Source organism: Miniopterus schreibersii, assembly GCF_964146895.1.
Source record: "Miniopterus schreibersii genome assembly, chromosome: 8".
Lineage (NCBI taxonomy): Eukaryota > Metazoa > Chordata > Mammalia > Chiroptera > Miniopteridae > Miniopterus > Miniopterus schreibersii.
The window spans coordinates 55,288,637-55,309,083 of NC_138109.1; the positions used below are offsets into that span (position 1 = coordinate 55,288,637).

The following is a 20,447-nucleotide window of genomic DNA, read 5'->3' on the forward strand; positions in this document are numbered from 1 at the left end:
TTTTTTTTTTTTGAAGACCTAACTAGCTTGATTAAGCCATTCATAAATCTCATGAGTTGGGCAGCATCCCATCTAGCAACTAGAAAGGTGCTCCCCAGTTAATTCTTAATTTGAGCTAAAGGATATGTTTTGTTAAGAGTCTGACATTCCCACTGCCTTCTGTTCCTAACTCATTACCACTGCCACCATCAAAAAGCATTGCCTTAAGAAGCATATTACCACATTGCTGGTAAAAGTCTGTTGTGGCTCTCTTGTTTTGAGAAAGAAAAGGTTGAGTCTTGGTTTTGAATGAAATTTAAAACTGGTAACTTGGTGTTGGACAGTGATCTTATGAGATTACCCCAGTACCGTTTATGAGCAAAATAAATTATTTTCTTCTAGACGGTTTCCTATTGGAAATTCTGTATTAATTACTGCAAGAAAAGAGCTATCTTTGACAGGACAGTAATTCCAAATTCACTATCAGTTTCACCTCAGAATAATCCTGACATCATCATCAAGAACAGCCTAACTTCCTTAAACAGGCATTTTGCATTTATTTTCATTTGCTTAGAGAATACAGAAAAATAGAAACCACTAGAAGTTTGGGTTTCCTTTATTTATTTTCTTCTTTGACACATTTCTTGGTTCCTAGTTGGCAGCTGAAGAGGTTACTCTAAACTCAGACTTTCTTTGATTTCACTTATTTATAAGTTTCCATGGAGTGTTTTGTGACTAGTTTTGAATAAGAAAGCTGTGGGTAGGCAGAAGGGCTTTCATAGGTGAAAATTTAATAAAAATTATACGTAATGGTGGCAGTTTTTAAAATGATGCATTTTCCCTAAATGATTCTAATTTAAAATCAGGCATCAACCATGTTTTTTGTCTTTGAAAATTTGAATCTTTGGGAAAATTGAATAAGCACCACTATGAAATTCCATAGAACAAATATAGTTCTTTTTTTAAGTAGAAAATCATTTTATCAGCTGTTTTAATACCTGTTTGTGTGTTCTCTATTGTGCAGAAATAACTTGTTTCACTGTGTCCATTGGTATAATGTGTTCTTTGTCTCTTACCTATGTATATAAGCAACTAAACTCAGCTCGCCTTGAAGGAGATAACATTATGGTAAATTTCTCTTACATGCTCAACTTCCTGCATGTAAAATGGCTAAAGGTTTGTTGGCCTACTGTGTTTTCTACATCTTGAATAAGTGCCTTCTCTTGCTATTATCTGCATGTGAAGGTCTAAAATATTTAAAGCCATGCATTCCTTAGTTTAACAAAACATATAGGGAATACTAGCTGAAGTAATATTGGAACTAAAAAGAAAGTATGTGTCCTAATTGCCAAATATATTAGCTATACCAAATTCAGATACTGGAATCTGATTTTACACATAAATTTATTGTACCTTTTATATCCTATAAAAGATGTTAATGTAGCTGGCACTTTATATGCTCACTTTTGGCAAAGAAAATTAACAAAATTTACTTAGAGAAAGGCATAAGGTATACACAAATTTACTTTGTTTCTCGGTACCTTCATTGTTCCCTTAATTTTCACCCAAACTCAACATGGAATTAATTTCTTTCGCAATTCCAGGCCAAGACAAACCCCAGTAATTTAGGTACTCCTATAATGGCAAGGCCCATTCCCCCATGTGCTAATTCACTTAAGAAAGTTGCAGAATAATGATAACCTTGGGCAACAATTGAGAATGAGAATTGTTATGTAATATCCAGTGTATATATTGAGCTTGATTTGAGGAAACTTTAGAGATGTTAGGAATTTTTATTTTTTAACAAAATAGAAATACCAAAAATCTGAACATTGCCCAAATCTTAAAAATGTTAGCCAATAAAGATTTATGAGTGTTTGGTATATTATACTCCTAGATACATTACTTCCATAGAAGTGACATGGAAACTGTAGTACTGTTAATAATAAATTGGCAGTTAACTGTTTTTATTCCTAATATTAGCATTGAACTAAAAGCAGGGGGTAAATCTATGAAGCCCTGGCTAAATGAGGGCTTTTCTTAGATAGCAAGAGAATGCATTCATTCATTTCCATTGTCCTATCTGTAGGTGAATGAAAATATGAGACTATTTCCATCATTGGCAATATAGTATGTAAATCATAAGTTTTTCTTTTGTAAAAATATTCCAAACAATTAGCAAGACTGTTTCATTTATTCGGCATTTATTTTATTACTAATGTCACCTACTTATAATAAGATGTATTTAAGCCTGGTAATTTTAAATTCATTATATCTCTAGTTTATTGCAAACTCCCCCCTTCCCCCCCATCCCAATGGCTGTATCAGTGTTCATTGTCCATTTCTCTTTGCTTTATTTTAATTTCCTAAAATTGTAGAATTTTATGCCTAATAAAGAATTAAAAATCATTTGGTCCAAACTTCTCATCTTACATATGAGAAAACTAGAACTAAGAGGGGTTAAATATTCCTAGTTTTAGAAAACTGTTATTCAAAAGTTGATAGTATTTATACATATGAAGGCATACTTTCATATGTATTAAGCTGTACTAATTTAGTTACTACTGTATTTAATCTGCTAATGTGATTCTGGAAAAAGGAGTATGTCATCTGAATGAAAGTATTTACATTTCTCTATACTAAGTTGTAGAAAAATGTTAAATTCCAACTTTCTTTCATGCTGTATATTTTTCTCTAATTTTTAATGCTGGCTAGATTTGGGCAGAGGAAGTGACAAAAGTAAGTAAATTATTAAACTACAGAATTATGAAACAAAAATTTTATTGTCATTCACTCAGAAAATATTGGGCAATAACTGTAGGGCCAGTCACAGTCTTTGTTACTGTATCTTATAAAATCTGAAAATGATTATGGAACCCTCAGGTCCGCAGAGCAGTAGAACAGTGCTGCAGAGATATTGTTTGCACACACTATTGATACTTGTTATATTAAATGGTAATCTTTGCAGTGCCTTGCCAGAAGACAGTTTAAATACTTGGTTTATTCATATGGCAGTAATGTAAAATAAAGTTAACACCGTGTTCTCTGTCTTCATGTCACACAAATGAATATTCTAGGTAAACTGAAGCTTGTTCTCTCCATCACCAAAGCCAATTTTTCTGTCACTTTAGTTGAAAACATTTGTAAAAGAGTATTTCACTGCTGCATTAAATACAGGATAGCATATATTTAATTTTACTTAAAGTTAGGGTCTTTATTATGAATATCCATTATTGTACTGTGTAACAGGTCTGTTGTTTGTCTTTGAAGTGTGTCGTCTTCTTCCTCAGTGTCAAACTGTCACTTTTAGAAGCTGTCCATATGACTGCTACTAGCCTGTTTTTACCATTTCTAATCTTTCTGGCCTTGGAAATCAAATAACTAAGCAAGAATTAATAAATAAAATTTTGACTGTAGTACAGATTTGTTTTGTTTCAAATGCTATTGGAAGTCTTCAGAAGCATTTTTCATTTACTTTTTATGTTCAGGCCTACCAAAATCTGACCTTCAGATGCGGACAATCTTGAAGATTGAGGGCAGGTAGTGGTGTGGCTCCTGACTATGGATAGTTTTACACACTTTAACTTTTAATTTTCTGACTTTATAGGATCGCTGACTATACAGTCTGTACCATGCATAAGTTATGGAGCTGTTGATTCTATAACTTGGAAATCCAATGTGAAATTTTTGACTTATGCTCTCATACCCCTTTGTGGAATCTATTCATCAATTTAGTTATAGTTTCACCCTGGCTTCTGATTTCTTTTTGAACCTCTAGCGTAAAAAGATAGAAGAGTAATATAGAAGAGAATGTAGGTTAAACAGGAAAACCAGGGTCTCTTCCACTTTGGTTAGCATGCAGGCATACCAAAAAAATTCTGATTCGATTCCGCAGTCTCTACAACTTTGGGGAATATTTGATATAATGGGAAGCAATTCATGAAAGAAATATTTATATTACTTATATGTAGATATGAGAGGAACTTAAGAAATATATCAAAATTGATTTTCTTCTGTAAATTTCACTTTTGTCATAATTTTTAAATGTTTAATTTTAAAAATTTATATTTCTGAACTATTACAAGATTTAAGCCCATAGGATAAAGTAAGTAACACTGGTCAAGTTTGTCACAGCAAATGAACGACCTAAATTTCTAGCTGATATCACAGACCAACAAATTCTTGCCCTTTTCCCAAGTTACATCTTAAAAGAACTCTACTTGCTTTCCTAATCCAAGTTATGCTATCATATACCTCTAGATCAATTAGCCCAGTAACAGTAATTCTAAGCAGTAGGTCTTTTCCCTAGCGCTCTACATCTTAATTGTAAAATTAAGTCAGGGAATGAGATCTTCTGGAAGACAGAATAAAAACCCTTTAAATTTATTGTCTTTCTTTAAACTCTTTTTACATCTAATATGGATCATTTTCTTCCCAAGTAAATTGATTACACTGAACCTAATTTCAGTTAACCTCAGCCTCCCAGATTATTATGATCAATTATATGTGTCAAAAATGATTTGGGAATTTCATTTTTTTGCAAGTACCCTAGTCATACACTGAAACTTGTTTTTAAAAAATGAGATGTTTCCTTCCTGTCATTTACCGATTCTAAATATAAAGTCTAGATTGTACAAAAGAATGACTTCCTAGGCTTTGTAACATGGTACCTTTCTTCACAATTAAATAATTAAATTTTGTTCAAACATGGAAGACTGATCCCTTGTCCTTAAGATCATATATATATATTTCTTTTTTTAATTTTTATTCAGTGTTCTAGCTTTAAAACATTATTTGCACATCTTGACACTGAATCACCAAAACCAAGCTCTTCAGTCCATGAGCCATGAAGCCTTCGTAATACCTTCTTTGGAATCTGATGTCATCATTACCTTTGATCATGCTTGTTCGAGGCAATCATGGTAGCGTCCCCCTTAATGGGAACAAGTTTGAATCTTCTTTTCGTATTTTGACTCACTGGCAGGTTATTAAAATGATTTGAAAGAGAAAAAAAACATTATTTCCACTTCAGACTCAAGCGTCCAGGTCACTTTTAGTCTACTACTTAGCATACTTGCTTATAACTTATACAAAAATATTGACATTTAGTAGGCTTTTCTGCCATTTCTAATAAGGCTATTAAATCAAGTTGTACTTGCACAATCAAAGATCTACATGGAACTAGCCTCATTTACTTCTTTTTGGTTTGTTATGGTTACTTCTATTAATCAAAACATTTTGCATTCAAGTAAGCAGAACAGTAAATAGTGCAAATGTAACACTGAAGTGATCGATGTTTTCCTGAACATTTTCCTTAGGAAGAATATTGATACTTTTCTTCTCCTGGAACTTTTTTTCACTTCGTACTAGCTTCCATATGAAGCTTACTTCAGCCCCATTATCATAGCACCGTGTATTCATTCTGGTTTTAGTCAAGTAAATTTAATTTTAACACTTGATTTACTGAGTAATTTAAGCTTATTTCTGTAATCCAGTCTAGTGGTCAGTTCTTAGTTCCCTCTGCCAGGCCTGTTGCCAATGAAATGAGAAAAACTATAGCAACTGATTTTCTATTTTGCTGCTACTTCCTTGTTCACTAGGTTAACTATTGCCACCAGGGGTGAAAGAGAGGGAGATGGGGTGTGAAAGGAAAAAATTCCCACCTTGTTTTTATACTTACTATACTTTCATTGTCTTGGAAATACTATAATTATTTGGCTGGAGGCGAGAAGCCATTTATTCTGGAGAGGTAGAAAATATAATGACATTAGTAACAATGATGATTCCCAGTGAAAGAAAGCCAACCATTTTGAGTGACCTCCTCACTTACTACCAACCAACTCTTGCTAAAGGTTTGAGAAGATGGTTTTTGCCAGTATTTACTATTTTTACATCATGTTGACTTCTTAGTGAACTTTTTTCCGCAGCACTAAACCTCTATCAGTGGTTGAAGCTAGAGTGATGTACTGTAATTCACACACCTCTTTCCAGCTCCAAGTTCAGGGACTTCACCTTGGTAGCTTGAAATCACCTGTGGTAGGAGTATTTATACCATGAAAATCAACACATTTGTGCTTTTTTATTTCCTAGAAAGCCAGTTTACTGCAGCACACCACTCATTGAAGGGTACCCATTAACTTGCAGAAAAATCGTAGCATATCTTATGGATAATATTTCTGCTTAAAACATTTTTCATGTAAAGTTTAGGAAGAAAACTTAAAGACATTTATGGAGGAAAAAGAATCCTTTGAAGGAACCTAAAAACTATGTTCCTAGAAGCAAGTATGTGTTTGGTAACTAAACACAAGAGGTTAAAATCCTATGGTTTCATTCTGAAGTAGTTCATTTGAGATTAAAGACTATCCTTAAATTCAAAGAAAAGTAACTATAGTAGTAATTGAGAATTTTTAAAAATATTTTATACATTTTAAGATTTTATAAAATGGCAAAGTTGATATTTAGAAATATGTTGATTGTCCCACAGTAGTCTTTCTAGGCTTTTATGTGTATGCCATTAAGCTTTCACATTAATAGATTCTTTTGAGTCAGGTGCTGGTAAGGAATCAGCTCTATTTAGATTAATATAGAAAAACTAAGGTCATGAAACCAGGGACCAGTTTAGATACAAAGCAGAATCAGAGAATTGCCGGGTTGTCATTTTGGGGTTGTTTGGGGGATTTTTTAAACAGTCTACACAAATGTGTGTAAAATAGACTAAGTCCTCTTAATGAGATTCTAAAACTGTGTTCCAATTTAAGGCTGAACAGGAACTGAGAATAACTCAGAGTGAATTCGACCGTCAGGCAGAGATTACCAGACTTCTGCTGGAGGGAATCAGCAGCACACACGTGAGTGCTCATTTACTGGAGATTCATTTGGGACGAAAGACTTTGGTAGTCCTCAGGCAGTTTGGGGAAGAAAGCCTGAACTTCCTTTTTAGTCATTTATCAGGGAGGCACTTTTTAAGATATATGAAGAAATATTTTAAAGTTTTGTTTACATCTCATCACCTAGTTCTCCCACCATAATCAACTGTTTGAACCGTTTGTTGGTTTTTGTTGGCTAAACAGTTTGTTACTACACTGTTGACCGAGGTCAATCTTAATAAGCCTTGTAGTAAAATGCTAGATACTAGTGATTTTCCCTGAGTACAGTGTTGTGTTCTGTCTCCCCTTATGATTTACCACTTTAAGTAGATAATAGAGCTAAGAAGTGACTGTAACTTTCCTTTACAGGCCCATCACCTCCGCTGTCTGAATGACTTTGTAGAAGCCCAGATGACTTACTATGCACAATGTTACCAGTACATGTTAGACCTCCAGAAACAACTGGGAAGGTGGTAATTTCCTCTTCACACATGAAATTCCTGATAAGAGAAGAAATTCAGGTTTTTGCATATAAAGTAGTAGTAGTAGAAGTGAAGATTAGAAAAATTAAAGGCTTTTTTTTTTTTTTATTAGCTTGCTTAAAATCAAACAAATTTTTTAAGGAAAGTAAGTATCAGACTCCTGAGGTTACAAAAACACTTTGAGCTCTTCTGGCACAGAAGAATGTTAACAGGGATGAGAAGATAGTTTAAGTGAATACCTTTATAGTGCTATATTTTAAAAGCTTTAAATCTGTTTGAAGTTCACTTTTCTCTTAAAAATCTTTGCAGTTGATTGAGGAAGATAAAGTAAATCGACACAGCTGCCCCTAGAGATAAACAAACTTACATTTATTATTTACTTTTTCGCTGTTTTTAAAAAAGGTTTTAGAATATTATGTAAGACTTCAAGCCCATTGGTGTTAGTGAGTGCAGTGATATACTTTAATGCAAAATAATAGAATGTAAAGCATATAAGATCAACCATTCAAGTATTTATTGAATACCTGCCAAATATTCATTCAGTATTTAAAGTTCACATATTATTGAACTGTTCTGTACTTTAGTATTATATAAGCAAATAGAACTCAAAATGGCTTACCCTTATGCAGCTCCTTATGTTGTAAGGTGACACTGGAAATAAAATGATGTACAGGACAAGCGTGGTCTCTGCTGTCACAACACAGGACATGGGTGGACAGGCCATGTGATAAGTAGCAAGGTAGAAGTGCAGGCTACTGTGAGGGACATCTAACTGTGACTCAGGTGGGTCTAGCAAAGTTACACAGATGAGATTATTTTAGTAGCAATAATCTAGAGCAGGGAGGGGGGGGAACCTTTTTTCCCTCAAGGACCATTTGGATATTTATAACATCATTTGAGGGCCATACAGAATTACCAACTTAAAAATTAGCTATGAAAAAAGCTAGATTTATTGAATTTCGAGTCCCACTTGCAGGCCATACCAAATAATTTCGCACGCATATACGGTCTGAGGGCCAGACGTTCCCCACCCCTGATTTAGAGAAACAGAGGTGCAAGAGTATGTATTCCAGGCAAGGAAAAATATGTATGTGTATAAAAGGGCCAGAGGAAAGAGAGTGTGACAAGTTCAGGGAACTAACAGTAGTTTATTCTGGTTGGAGCAAAATGTTCAAGTTAAGAATGGGGGATGTAGATGAGGCCAGAAGAGTGAAGCAGGGTCATGGTATGAATGCCCTTTAAAGTAAAAAGTGGTGTAAAGAGTTTAAGATTTATATAGTGAGGAACTATGGAAGCAGGGGAATGATGTGTAACATTTGAAGGAGGAATATCAAGAGAAGTTATTTCAAGAAATAAGGCAAAAATGCCCTCAACACTTCGATGTTCCTTTCTGCATATTAATCTTTCAAAACTAGACTTAGAACAAAATTAGGCACATTTACAAAACCAATTTTAAATCTTAAAAATGAGTCGTAGCCTAATGCCATTAGTTATTCTACTAGGAGTTACAGAAGGATTTACATTTCTATTATATTTGAAGTTTTGTTAGTGGTATTAATATCTGAAAGCAGAATACCACTGGTTTCCCCTCATCATTACAACTATTTTAAGCCCAAGAAGCTTTAGTACTTTCTATTCACTTTGTCCTAATACTCTGGAAGTGCAGCAGAGGGGTTGCTATTGTTACCATTCATTCTTGCTTTCTGCTTAAAACCACACAAGTGCTTGGAATTCAGCCATTCAAACCAAATCTAGTTATTGCTGCACTTTAGGATAAGCTCAGACATTACAAAGTAAAACTGGTGCTATTATTCTGAGAAAGAATGTCTAGCTTGTCTCTCTGCCCTCAAAGAATTATAGTACTGGTAATAGAGTGGAAGAAATTTTTGGCCTTTAATTTGTTGCAGGTTATGCTTTTTAGAATATAGAAATATTCAAATGCAGAACTTGAAAGTCATCCAGGTACACAGTAACAAGTTCAAGAACTATTTCTGAAGAGTAAAACGAGGTGGTCATGTTAATGGCTAAAATAGCAGCGTTATTAGTAGTAGTAACTGAAGGACAGCAATCACCTAGGAAGGGCTTTAGCGTCTCCACACTCTTTCAAGCACCACATATGTGATAATGTTACAGTACTCACACCAGTGAGGTAGGTACTATTATAAGAAGCACTAGTCACAAGATTAGTAATACATTTTATTCTTAAATAATTGGGAGGTTTTAATATATCAAGTTACACCAGAAAGTCTATAGTTTTAATGTGTCATTAAAGTTCTTAGAAGTTGAAAATGGCCTTTCAGGTTTTTTGGTTGGTTAGTGTTTTGTTTTCTGTTGTATTTTTTCCATCAATTCCCCAAAGTTGACATAGGTGAACCGTAGTGGCTAAACATACTAGTAAATTTGAAAGTAAAATTCCATGGTTAGAAACTTTAAAAACCCCATATGGGAGATTAAAGATGGTGGTGGACTGAGTGGAAGCTACACTGACACTCTCCAGGGACCAAACTAATTACAACTAAAATACAGAAAACCATCCTGAATAAAAACCCCATATGTGTGGAGAAAGCTTTATTTCTATCTTCAGAAATATGTATATTTAATCATTGCTGAGGACTGAATTCACTCAGGAAGAGATGCTAGGAAATGTTCTTAACGTTAGAGGGAAACCTAAATTAGAAATTCATTCTTTTTGTCATTAGAACACTTTTATCCATCAGAGAAACATTTGCTTTTAATTTTTTTAAATGCACTATTCTAAGCATAAAGGATACAGTGTAAGGATACCAAACAGATCAAATCCTTGCTTTCATAGAATCTACATTCTATTTGGAGGTACAAGGGAGTAGAAAAGCAGTGTATATGTGAATTACATCATATATTAGAAGGTGATAAATGTTATAGAGAGAAAAACAGCAAGGTAGTACCTCGGTTAGTAGTAGAGGTTTGTAGTAGTCAGGGAAGACAGAGACTTAGAAGCTGTAAGAAAGCAAAGTATGCAGCATCTGAGAGAAGATGCTCCAGGAAGGGTACAGCAAGTACAAAAACCCTGAAGCAGGAGCATAGCTGTTATATTCAAGCAACAGCAAGGAGGACTTGGCTGGAGATGAATCAAGGAGATGGAGCTGGGACACCTAGGGCTTTAGAAGCCACTTTTGGGACTTAGGCCTTTATTCAGATACGAGGACCCTTTGGAGGGTTTTGATCTGAGGAGTGACATGATTAGATTTTAGCCTTTTATAAGATCATCTTTGTTGCTCTGTTGAGGATAGGTGTTAGAGGGCATGGGGTGGAAGCTGACAGACCTGCTTGGAACCTATTGGAATGACTTAGTCACTCAGGAGATGATGGTGGCTTGGGTCAGGGTGATTGTGGTAGATGTGGTGGAAGTGGTCAAACCCTGGGTGTATATTTTAAAAATAGAACCAGCAGGATTTGTTGACAGACTTCATGTGTATGAGGCTTAGAGGAGTCAAGAATTACTGCAAGAGGAATAATCTAGACAGTACATGTTGTCATTAAAATATTATTAACATCTATAAATCTTTATTCACAGTGGAGGTTGGTGGAAAGTAAACACTGCCATCAAGTGGTGGCATTCAGGAGCTTTTGGTCACTTGAAAATAAGTAATTAGCCATTTTCTTTTCAACAGTTTTCCATCCAATTATCATTGTAACAACAATCAGACTTCTGTGGCACCTGTACCATCTGCTTCATCAAATGCAACTGGTTCTTCTGCCTTGACTTCAACAAGTGGCCTAATAATGACCTCTCCTTCCAGCCTTATTGACCTTAAGGAGGGCAGTGGCAGCAGGAAGGCCAGGGTTCTGTATGATTATGATGCAGCAAACAGTAGTGAGTTATCACTTCTGGCAGATGAGGTGAGTAATGTGGGTATAAGAAGCAAACTGTATCAGAGATTCACATATCTTCTAGTATTATGACAAAAAGCAAATTACTTATTTGGAAATAGTTTATCATGAATGGTTTCATAGATTTCAGATGGTTATAATAATGTTTCATAGAATTTTAACTACTATTTAACAAAATAGAACATAATATCACCAATATTTAAAACTTGTAACAGCTAAATAGCTGGAAGATTTCTAAAACTGCCTCTAAAAAATAATCCTTTAACTTCTAGCAAAATTGACAATGTTTAAAGTCCTTTGATAGTGAATAATTAAATACAAATCTGATTAGTTTTCTGTGTGTTTATTTTTTAACCTAGTAACTGGAAATATTTTTATTTTGTAGGTGATCACTGTGTTCAGTGTCGTTGGAATGGATTCAGACTGGCTAATGGGGGAAAGGGGAAATCAGAAGGGCAGGGTGCCAATTACCTACTTAGAACTGCTCAATTAAATAGGTGGACTATGGAGAGATTATCCATCATGACACCGTATTTATATACAATTAACTAAATAAAGCAGGTTTAGTATCTTCCATGTTAATGTCTTAAAGAGACTGAAAAGAAAACACCAGCCATCAGAAACTGGCTTCCTGCCAATAAAATTGCATGGTAACTATTTCATTACAGAATTTATGTTAGAGCTTTCATGCCAAGAATGTTTTCTTATAAAATTATCTTTCTACTGAGGTTTCACTAATAAGCAGCTTCTACTTTTGAGCCCCAACTTAAAGCAGAAGAACTGTTTTCTACTGAATTTTTCATTAATGGCAAGCTTCTTTTCTGTAAAATAAATTTATTGTGAATTGATATCAGTGACTCGTTTATTAGGTATAGCCAAAGAATAAAATTAAAATTTGTTTTTAACTGTTGGTTTCAAAAGAGATCTAGGACATAAACCTCTTTTGTGAAGAATATGTTTCTGAATGCTTCCATGAACAGAAATGCAGTTATACCATGTTTACCTTGTTTTCCAACAGAAATTGAATGATTTCAATACTGTGTTTCGATGGGTTATTTTGTGTTGTGGTTTTTTTAAATATTTTATTAAACACTACTGAATGATTTCTATTAAATTTAAGAACAACTAGTCTTTGAAAAGCACTACCATATTTCTCTGGTATATTTGCAGTAAAGGTTCCAAAACATCTGAGGCAAGTTCAGTTCACTAAGCAATGTTTAAGTTTGTTCAACTGGCACAGTGCATGATTAGAATTGGACTCATTAAGAATATACTGCAGTACAGTAAAGAGAATTTGTTCTTATTGAACAACAAATCTTTATAAAAATACAGACTAGTGCAACTATATTCATCATAGAGCAAAGTGTATACAAATAATCCACTTTTCGTTACTCTGAACCTACTAATAAAATTTTAAAAATTTATTAATGAACTTGGGTTATCTTGATCAGGATCTGTAGTTAAGAAACACACACTAATGAAATTATTAGTGACACACTTTGAGTCAGAAAATTGTTATTTGGACCATTGCTGTGAATCCACAGATTGTTTCCATGTTGGAACTTCTGTCATTCTTAGTCTATCATTCAGTAAGCATTTGTTGAGGTCCAGGTAGTATGTTACCAACCGAACAAGATGCAGAATCAGTGTCAATGTCATGATAGAAAGTATAGGGTACTGTGTTTCGGAGCTTTGGGAGTCACCTGATTCAGATTTGGTGAGTGGAAGATGGTTTGAAGAGGAAGTGCTTCAGAGGGGAAAAGATGTGCCAGGCCTAGAGCCAAAAGAGTGTAGCACATTCTGACAGCTGAAAGTAGTTCAGGCACTTACACATGAAGCGCAAAGGTGTAGCTCATTTCTTGAGGGAATGTTAATGTATCAAAATGATATTTTTTGGTACTTTAAAAAATTATAAATACTTAAAAGGATATGTCAAAATGGTGTTTAAGAGTTCCTAATAACTTGGTAAACATGTTGATAATTTAGCTCACAGTATAAACTTAACCAGTAGTTGTTACCTTTGTATTTCGGTGCTGTGAGACAAATTCCTCTGAAATTTTATAGTTGTACAAGACACTTTGATTCACACTGTGAATTGCCATACTCTTAACCCAAAAGCTGCTCAGGCTGTTTAGTTAGCTATAGAACCAAGTGAGCAAAGCTTTCTTTTTCCCCCAGGAAGGAAGTTCTACCGACAGCCTAGAGTACTATGTATTATGTTATGTAAAGTCAAGATTTAGACTTTAAAGATCATACCAAAAAAATCAGATCAACTTAAGCAGCAACTATAAATTAGGTTTATAGGAAGTAGAGTAGTAAAGGGGAAAGAGTATGGACACTGGAATGGAATGGTCCTGGATTCAAATCCAGTCTTCCTCATATACTATGTTCTTGAACTTCGACTCAGATGATGCATAAACTGCTGTTTCCTTAGTAAAATGGGAATATTATGCCACCTTGAGGTTGTTACTATCTTATATGTTAGGCAGCTTTTAAGGAAAGTTTTGTCATGTAGTAGAAAATTTCCTAAATATCAGTTTCCCCTTATTAGCCCTTGTAGCTTCCTGACCTACCAAGACTGTAGGCCTCATTTATGACTGTACCAGAGATACCTCTTTTATATATGTGATCTGATCTGTTGTTCTCCTATCCTATCCTCCACCCTCTTTAGATCAGACTCAGATCTAGGTTTAACCTCACCACAGTCGGTGTAAATTTTTATCAGCCTTCTGCCTTCCACTAAGTATCAACTATAGAAACCCAGTAATGTACATTAGCCTTCAATAATGCTAAGGTTCAAAGGCTTCTTGTGCCTTTGTTTACCACAAATCTACCACAACATGTGGATTTGTTCTTTTTATTGCTTTTTTAATGGGTTTTGTGTGATTGGTTGGTTGGGGGGTTTTTTGTTTTAAAGTCATAGATTTAATTTTTACTCAGGTAAAGGCCCATAAAGGTTCTCAGGCACGGAAGAAAAGCTTGGGAAGCCTTTTAATTCACAGTGCAATTCAGAACTATTTAAATAAACACTGTGCTCCTGAGTTTAGGTATAGTAATATGTGAAGGATACACATGAATAAAATAAACTTGGCAATAATTGTAGGCTCTTTTACAAACAGAAAAATAAGTGGTTGGATTGTATCTACATATGTCCTTGAAGTAATCTGACCTAAAAGGCCATGGTGTTAAATCGGTTTTTATGGTGCTAATTAGAAGAATTCATATTGTAGGAGATTAGGCCCCAGAAATGGGACTCTGCCTCATTCCAGGTAACTTGAGAAATAAGAAACCTGAATCCGGTAGATTAGAGTCCATCCTCATAGTCTGCCGTTACCCTCCAGCCAACAAGCCAATGCGAATGTAGGAGCTAATATTGGGAGACATTTCTGAGATAAACTGCGGGGAAGGTGATGGAGTGCCGGACAAGAAGCAACAGCTTTGTGCACTTAGGCTCAGCTTTGTTGACGGGATTCCTCAGAAATCCCTGCTGTACCTCCCAAATGCCTGAAATCTTGAAATATGTTGCCCTAGTATGTAGCACTTCAAGCCTGGGTGAGGAGCCATAATAGATAGATTGCTTTGCAGTTTGACTACAGCCAGCTTTGTCTCAACCCCTTCTCCACCCCTAGAGACTCAAAAGGGGAGGAGGGATTTTCAAGAGTGCACCAGCCCTTTTCCCACATAGTCCTAATTAGAAAATCTACTCTGGGCAGTGGTTCCCAGTGTGAGATCCCAAGACGGGCAATTGCAGCACCACCTAGGAACTTGTTCAAAATGCTAATTTGTACTTCCAAGTATTTTCTACCTTAATTTGTACTGATTTTTTTGGTAAGGGGTTATAGAACTAGTCTTAGTTCGTGTAACATTTTTAAGGTATCTTTTAAGATAAAAATTGTCTTTGTTCTAGCATTAATCAAAATTATAATTATATAGTTACTTTTATAATTTATTTGTTTAGTATATATTGATCACTTAAGAATGTAGGCTTTTTGAGATACAGGCTATATTTCTTTTTATCACAGTTATTAGCACAAGGCCTAGCACATAGTGTGTGCTCAATAAATATTTGTTGAATGAAAAAAAAATGCTGTTCCTAAGCCTTATCCAAGATCTACTGAATCAAACTCTAGGGGTAGTACCTAGCAACCTGTTTTTACAAACCATAGGTAAAGGTAGAGAACTTCAGTAGAACAAAGAAAAGTTGCCTCTCACCTTCAGGGCTATTATTGGACATGACTTGAGGAATTCCTGCCTTCTGCACCTGCACCAAAAACTGCTGCCTTAAGTGTAGAAGAACCTTGCTGGGCTGTCTTACGAGTGAGTGTGAAGGTAGAGGGCACGCTTAGCTAAGGAAAGGAAACACTGCTTGGAATGCTGTGGGGGTTACTTTGTTGCTGTGGGGGTTACTAGGATAGTCTGAAGAAGGGTAAGCACTACTACCACCCACATGTCCACTCGACACACTGACAGTTTGGCATCAAAACACCCTGACAAACCATTACGGTGGTATCAGACTAGCATGTGCCTCCCTGTGACTCGGGTTGCTAAGCTCTGCTCTCATTCCCACTTCAAAGGAGGCTTGTTTAAGAATTGTTAATGCTTTCTTAATAATACAAGTCAGATGTGTTGGTAAAAAGGAAAATACATGAAAATATAGCTTAAAAGATAAAAATCACCGATAATACCACCATCCAGGGAGAACAGTTATTTAGGTGCATAGCCTTCCAGACCTTTCCGTGCTTTTATAGATTTTTTTAAATGGGATCAACTTGTACAAACTGTTTTGTACCTTTTTCACTTAACACCATGACCATCCTGCTGTGTCAAATGTATTACTGCATCTTTTTAATGGCTGCATGGTATTCCATCGTATGTGCCACATTTTATTAAACTGTCAATCTCTAGGTTGTTTCTAATTTTTCACTAATAAACTGCTTTAAAGAACATTGTGTTACTAATCTTTTATGTGTTCTTAATATTTCCTTTAGATGAGTACTAGGAAATGGAATTGCTAGTGGGAAGAGTATGCCAGTTTTTAAAAGCTTTTGTTACTGCCACTTCGACCCCTAGAAAACTTAATCAATTTACACTTTTTTATCAGCAGTGTATGAAATTATTTCATTTGGGAGGGCTTCCAGCTGAATGTTCTTATAGCCTTCTGTTTAAACGGTAAGAGGAAGATAAAAAGACCCTGCAAAATTAAAACCAAGGTCAATCTTAAGTTATCCTGACATTCCATCGTTTACTGGTGTGCCTTCTAGTCTGTATTTTGTCATACTTTGGGAATGTTTGGAGTATTAGCTTGCCTCTTGCTTTTATTCAGCCTCCTGGAAGCACACTATCACCTTTCCGACTCTGGCTGAAATGGTAGGAGCACAATCTTACGTAGATTGGAGTCTTTTAATTTGGGTGCAGGCTTACCATTGGTTTTGGGGAGCATAGTTCCCCAAAACTTTGGAGGGTCGGCAGAACACTGGCTCTCCCACTTGGTTGCCTGGCTTTGTGTCAGTCAACCTCCTTGAGCCTGTTTGCTAATCTCTGGGAAGAATATTATAAGCCTGCCTCGTGGGGTTGAAAGGATTAGCGCCTGGCTCCTAGTAGATGCTGACTTACTAGGGTTTCCGGCTGCGTATGTTAGAGCAGTTGCCATCGTCAGCCTCTGGAGTAAGTGCCACTGCCACTGCCGAATACAGCCTGCCTTGGAAGCTGTCACAGTAACTGGGCTTTGCCTCGGACACCCCGTACCCACAAAATCTAGTTCTTAAAGATTTTGTCTCACTTTTCCACACTCCGGTAACCCAACCAGATAAAACGCCCCAACAAGGTGTCTAATGGAAGATTTCAACTACTATGCTCCTGTGGTAGTGGATCAAAGGGGTAAGCATTCTCCAATGGTGAGCTGGGCGGGTCAGCCCTGCCCAACTCGCCCTTCTAATTGAAACCGCCCCCCCCCCCCCCCCCCCCCCCGGCCCACAGCTGACCTCTGTGCTTCGGAGGGCTGGTCCCCCACCTGTGAGAACCTGACGCGCACGGCGCAGCGCAGCTAAGGTGACGGTAATGAGCTAAGTCCCAGCCGCATCTCCAGAACGAGAGGACAGAATGGATCAGTCCATACGAAAGCAGTTTATTTAGAGAAGTATCTGAATTCTAAAATTTGCCCAGCAGTCCTCCCAAAAGAGAGGCATTCAGGGCTAACAGCTAAGTAATCATAGCAGAGCCCCAGATACCAACCCTTTTTCACATTGGGATGAGTGCCGGTAAGTTTATATTAGCATCTGTTTGGTTGATTATAACTTAGAACTACTCGGCCAATAAAAAGTGAGTAGTAAGAGAACTTCAAAGGAAGGCTTTGGGTTTGTGAGAACAAAACAAATGACTGATCATGAGGTGAAAGAAGATGGTCTGCTATTACAAGCAACTTTTCTGGAAGCCAGATGACTCAAGTTTAGGGCGTGTGTTTCTTCCTAGTCCCGTGTTCTAGTCAACTTGAGCTATAGTAGGTGGTCTCAAACATCCACCTATCTTGACACCTGCTTACCTTTTGTATGCAGTTTCCTCTCTTCAGAATAAGCTCCAAGGCTCCCTCCCCCATGAAGATATTCCAGACCTCCTCAGGCAGAATTAATTATCCATAAATATATACATGTAACTCAACTATGGCATTTATAGCTTTGAATTGCAATTGCTAATCTCGCAGAGCTCAAGGTCAGGAATGTCATGTCCCCTAACTGCTAGCTTACCCAAAGCAATCCCCATAGCTGCTTGCAGCGTTCTAATTTCCACTCATCTATATTAATGATTCAGACTTGGTGCTGTATTGTGTGTTTGCCCAAAGAAACACTGCCCCTTTTGGACATCAATATGATAGAAAACACATTTACCCCTCTTTGAGAGTAAATCCCATGACAGAATCTGTCATCATTACTTCCCGTTGACTCTGGGTCATTTTACACAGTGCTCATCACCGATTTGTGTTTTGCAGAACAGTACTTCATTAGGGAATGGACTTTTTTGCTGGTTTATAGGTATACGTCAAGTTAATTTAGGATCAGTCACCTACTTCCATGAAGTCAGGATTGGGCTGTTTACATTGTTAAGCTGCTCTGTGTAAATGTTCTCTGTAGAATGGGTTAACTTTCCTTCCTTTCTCTCTACCTCTTTCCCAGCCTTTTCTACATTTCTGGACATACTCCCTCTCCCTTCTTTCAAAAAAAGTAGATGGTTAGGAAAATAAATACCATATAACAGGGGAAAGGTAAATGTGCGAAGGAAAAAATGATAAAATAGTCCAAAAATGCACAATAGATCTGACTCAGCTGTGATGCATGAGTGACAAATCTGACTCAGATTCTAGCAGCCAAAGCAAAGAAGGAAGCAAAGCGTGTCAAACCTCAGACGGACTGTGCCACAGGGACCCGTGCTGGTTGCTCAGGAGAAGTCGCTCACAAGGGCCGACACTAAAGACAACATCAAGCGCCAAACACAGCTAACTTAACAAGATCAGAGCTCTTGCCCTGACTCAGGATTAAATCTCACATGACCGCTGTATTGCAGTTTTGGTCAACCTGGGAGTACAAAAGAGAAAATGCCTCACTTTAACACCCTGCAATACAATGACTCTGAGACTTCACCTGGCAGATGGTGAGCAAATGGAGGAGTCCCCTTCCCTACAGATCACTAATAATCTCCAGCGATACTTATGTCCACAAACCAGCCCCCCTCCTTTCTACCTACCGATGGAGAGGGGATGCGAGGCCACCCTCCTGCCTCACTCCAGGGCAGCCCCGGGCTCCTCCCCACCTCTCCTCTCCCAGTTGCCTCACAAACGTTCTGTGGCCACTGCCAGTGCAGTTGGGTTTTGCAGGCTGCAAGCTGGTTAAAATCAGAAGGTCACCGCTGGCCTCCAAGGAAGCATCCTACAGAAGGGGGGATGGAATGCTGTTTTAATCCATGCAGTTTAATTACAGGCAATAAAGTTGCTCGTTACGACTCAAAGTCCTACAGCGGTTACTTGATAGAGCTCTTTTCCTCTCCTACACAACTCATGGGGACCCAGCTCCCCAGCAGCTTCATGGTGACGGGGATCGGACCCAGGCACCTGTGCTTCTTGCTAACCCCCTAACCCACCCTCTTCAACGCCATCTACAGTCCCCAGTGCCTGCTTCGCTGCTCCTTCAGACAGAGATGGAAGCCAGAGCACTGTGGCCTGGCGAGAGGTCATTTCTTCCTTCCCTGTTATATTCAACCGAGGGCCTCTCAGAGCACAAGGCCCTGAGCGCAGGAGCTCTTCCAACGGCGCGCACACAGCCAGTCTTTCAGGAGCGCGTCCCCACGAGGATGGCAGTGGAGGACCAATTCCGGGACTGGACACTTTGCAGACCTGGAACCAAGACTCCCCTTCATCCCATAGCTGGTGTGAGGAAGCTGCTCGCCAGTCTAGGCTATTTCTACCTTCATGATAAGTTCCCTCTTAGGGGTGATGTTCTTCCATCCAACAGCCTGGCTTTGATTAGAACCATCTCACAACATCCACACTTTATATCATATTTGAACCTCAGTGTTGAGAGCACCAAGAGCCCTATCCTATTGCTGGGCTGTAAAATGTTACTATTCCTCTCCTGCCCAGACAGAATCTTACTACGAAACCACCTCACACAGGAGTAGATTTTGAAATCAAAGAAGCACATTTTTAAATCCCAGCTCTGCCAATGGTCAGCTGTGGGTTGAGCAGGTTACATAACTTCAATTCCTGTTGCTTCACCTGCAAAATACAGATTGAAATACCTACCTCCCAGGTCTGTGGCATGCAGTCATTCTCAAAACGTGGTCCCCCAGCCAGCAGCATCAGCAGCAGCACCTAAAGGATTTATTAGAAATGTAAACTCTCAGGCCCCTAGTGAATCAGAAGCACCTTGTGTTTCGACAAGCCCTGGGGTAATCTGATGCACACGAACTTGGGGAGCCACTGGTTGTAAGGATTAAATAAAACAATGCATGAAATGTCTTGACTCAGTAATTAGCACATCATAAACACCTAACAGTTTCTATTATTCTAGTTACTCTCAGGATTTCTAAAGTAATGAATCAACCACACACCCTTCAGGCAAATTTCCATATATATTTCTCATCACCGATCTTTTCGTAAGAGTTTGGCAGCTGAAGGTTTGTGGTTCTCTGATGAGAATATGAAGTATGAATCTGTATACTTTAACCAGTCATGTAGAAAGTGAAGTGAACCCTCACCAGTGTT

The 20,447-nt window shown here is 37.4% G+C and overlaps 1 protein-coding gene across 1 annotated transcript in view; it reads left to right on the forward strand.

Annotated features, from left to right (window-relative positions):
• SH3GLB1 (SH3 domain containing GRB2 like, endophilin B1) overlaps positions 1 to 12,045 on the forward strand; it is a 29,134-nt gene extending 17,089 nt beyond the window's left edge. The window contains exons 6-9 of the mRNA XM_081144451.1: positions 6,738 to 6,827; positions 7,215 to 7,315; positions 10,978 to 11,206; positions 11,583 to 12,045. Of these exons, the coding sequence (XP_081000577.1) occupies positions 6,738 to 6,827; positions 7,215 to 7,315; positions 10,978 to 11,206; positions 11,583 to 11,690 (528 nt within the window). The 3' untranslated portion in view covers positions 11,691 to 12,045. The remainder of the gene's footprint in view (positions 1 to 6,737; positions 6,828 to 7,214; positions 7,316 to 10,977; positions 11,207 to 11,582) is intronic.
• Positions 12,046 to 20,447: the final 8,402 nt, after the last annotated feature.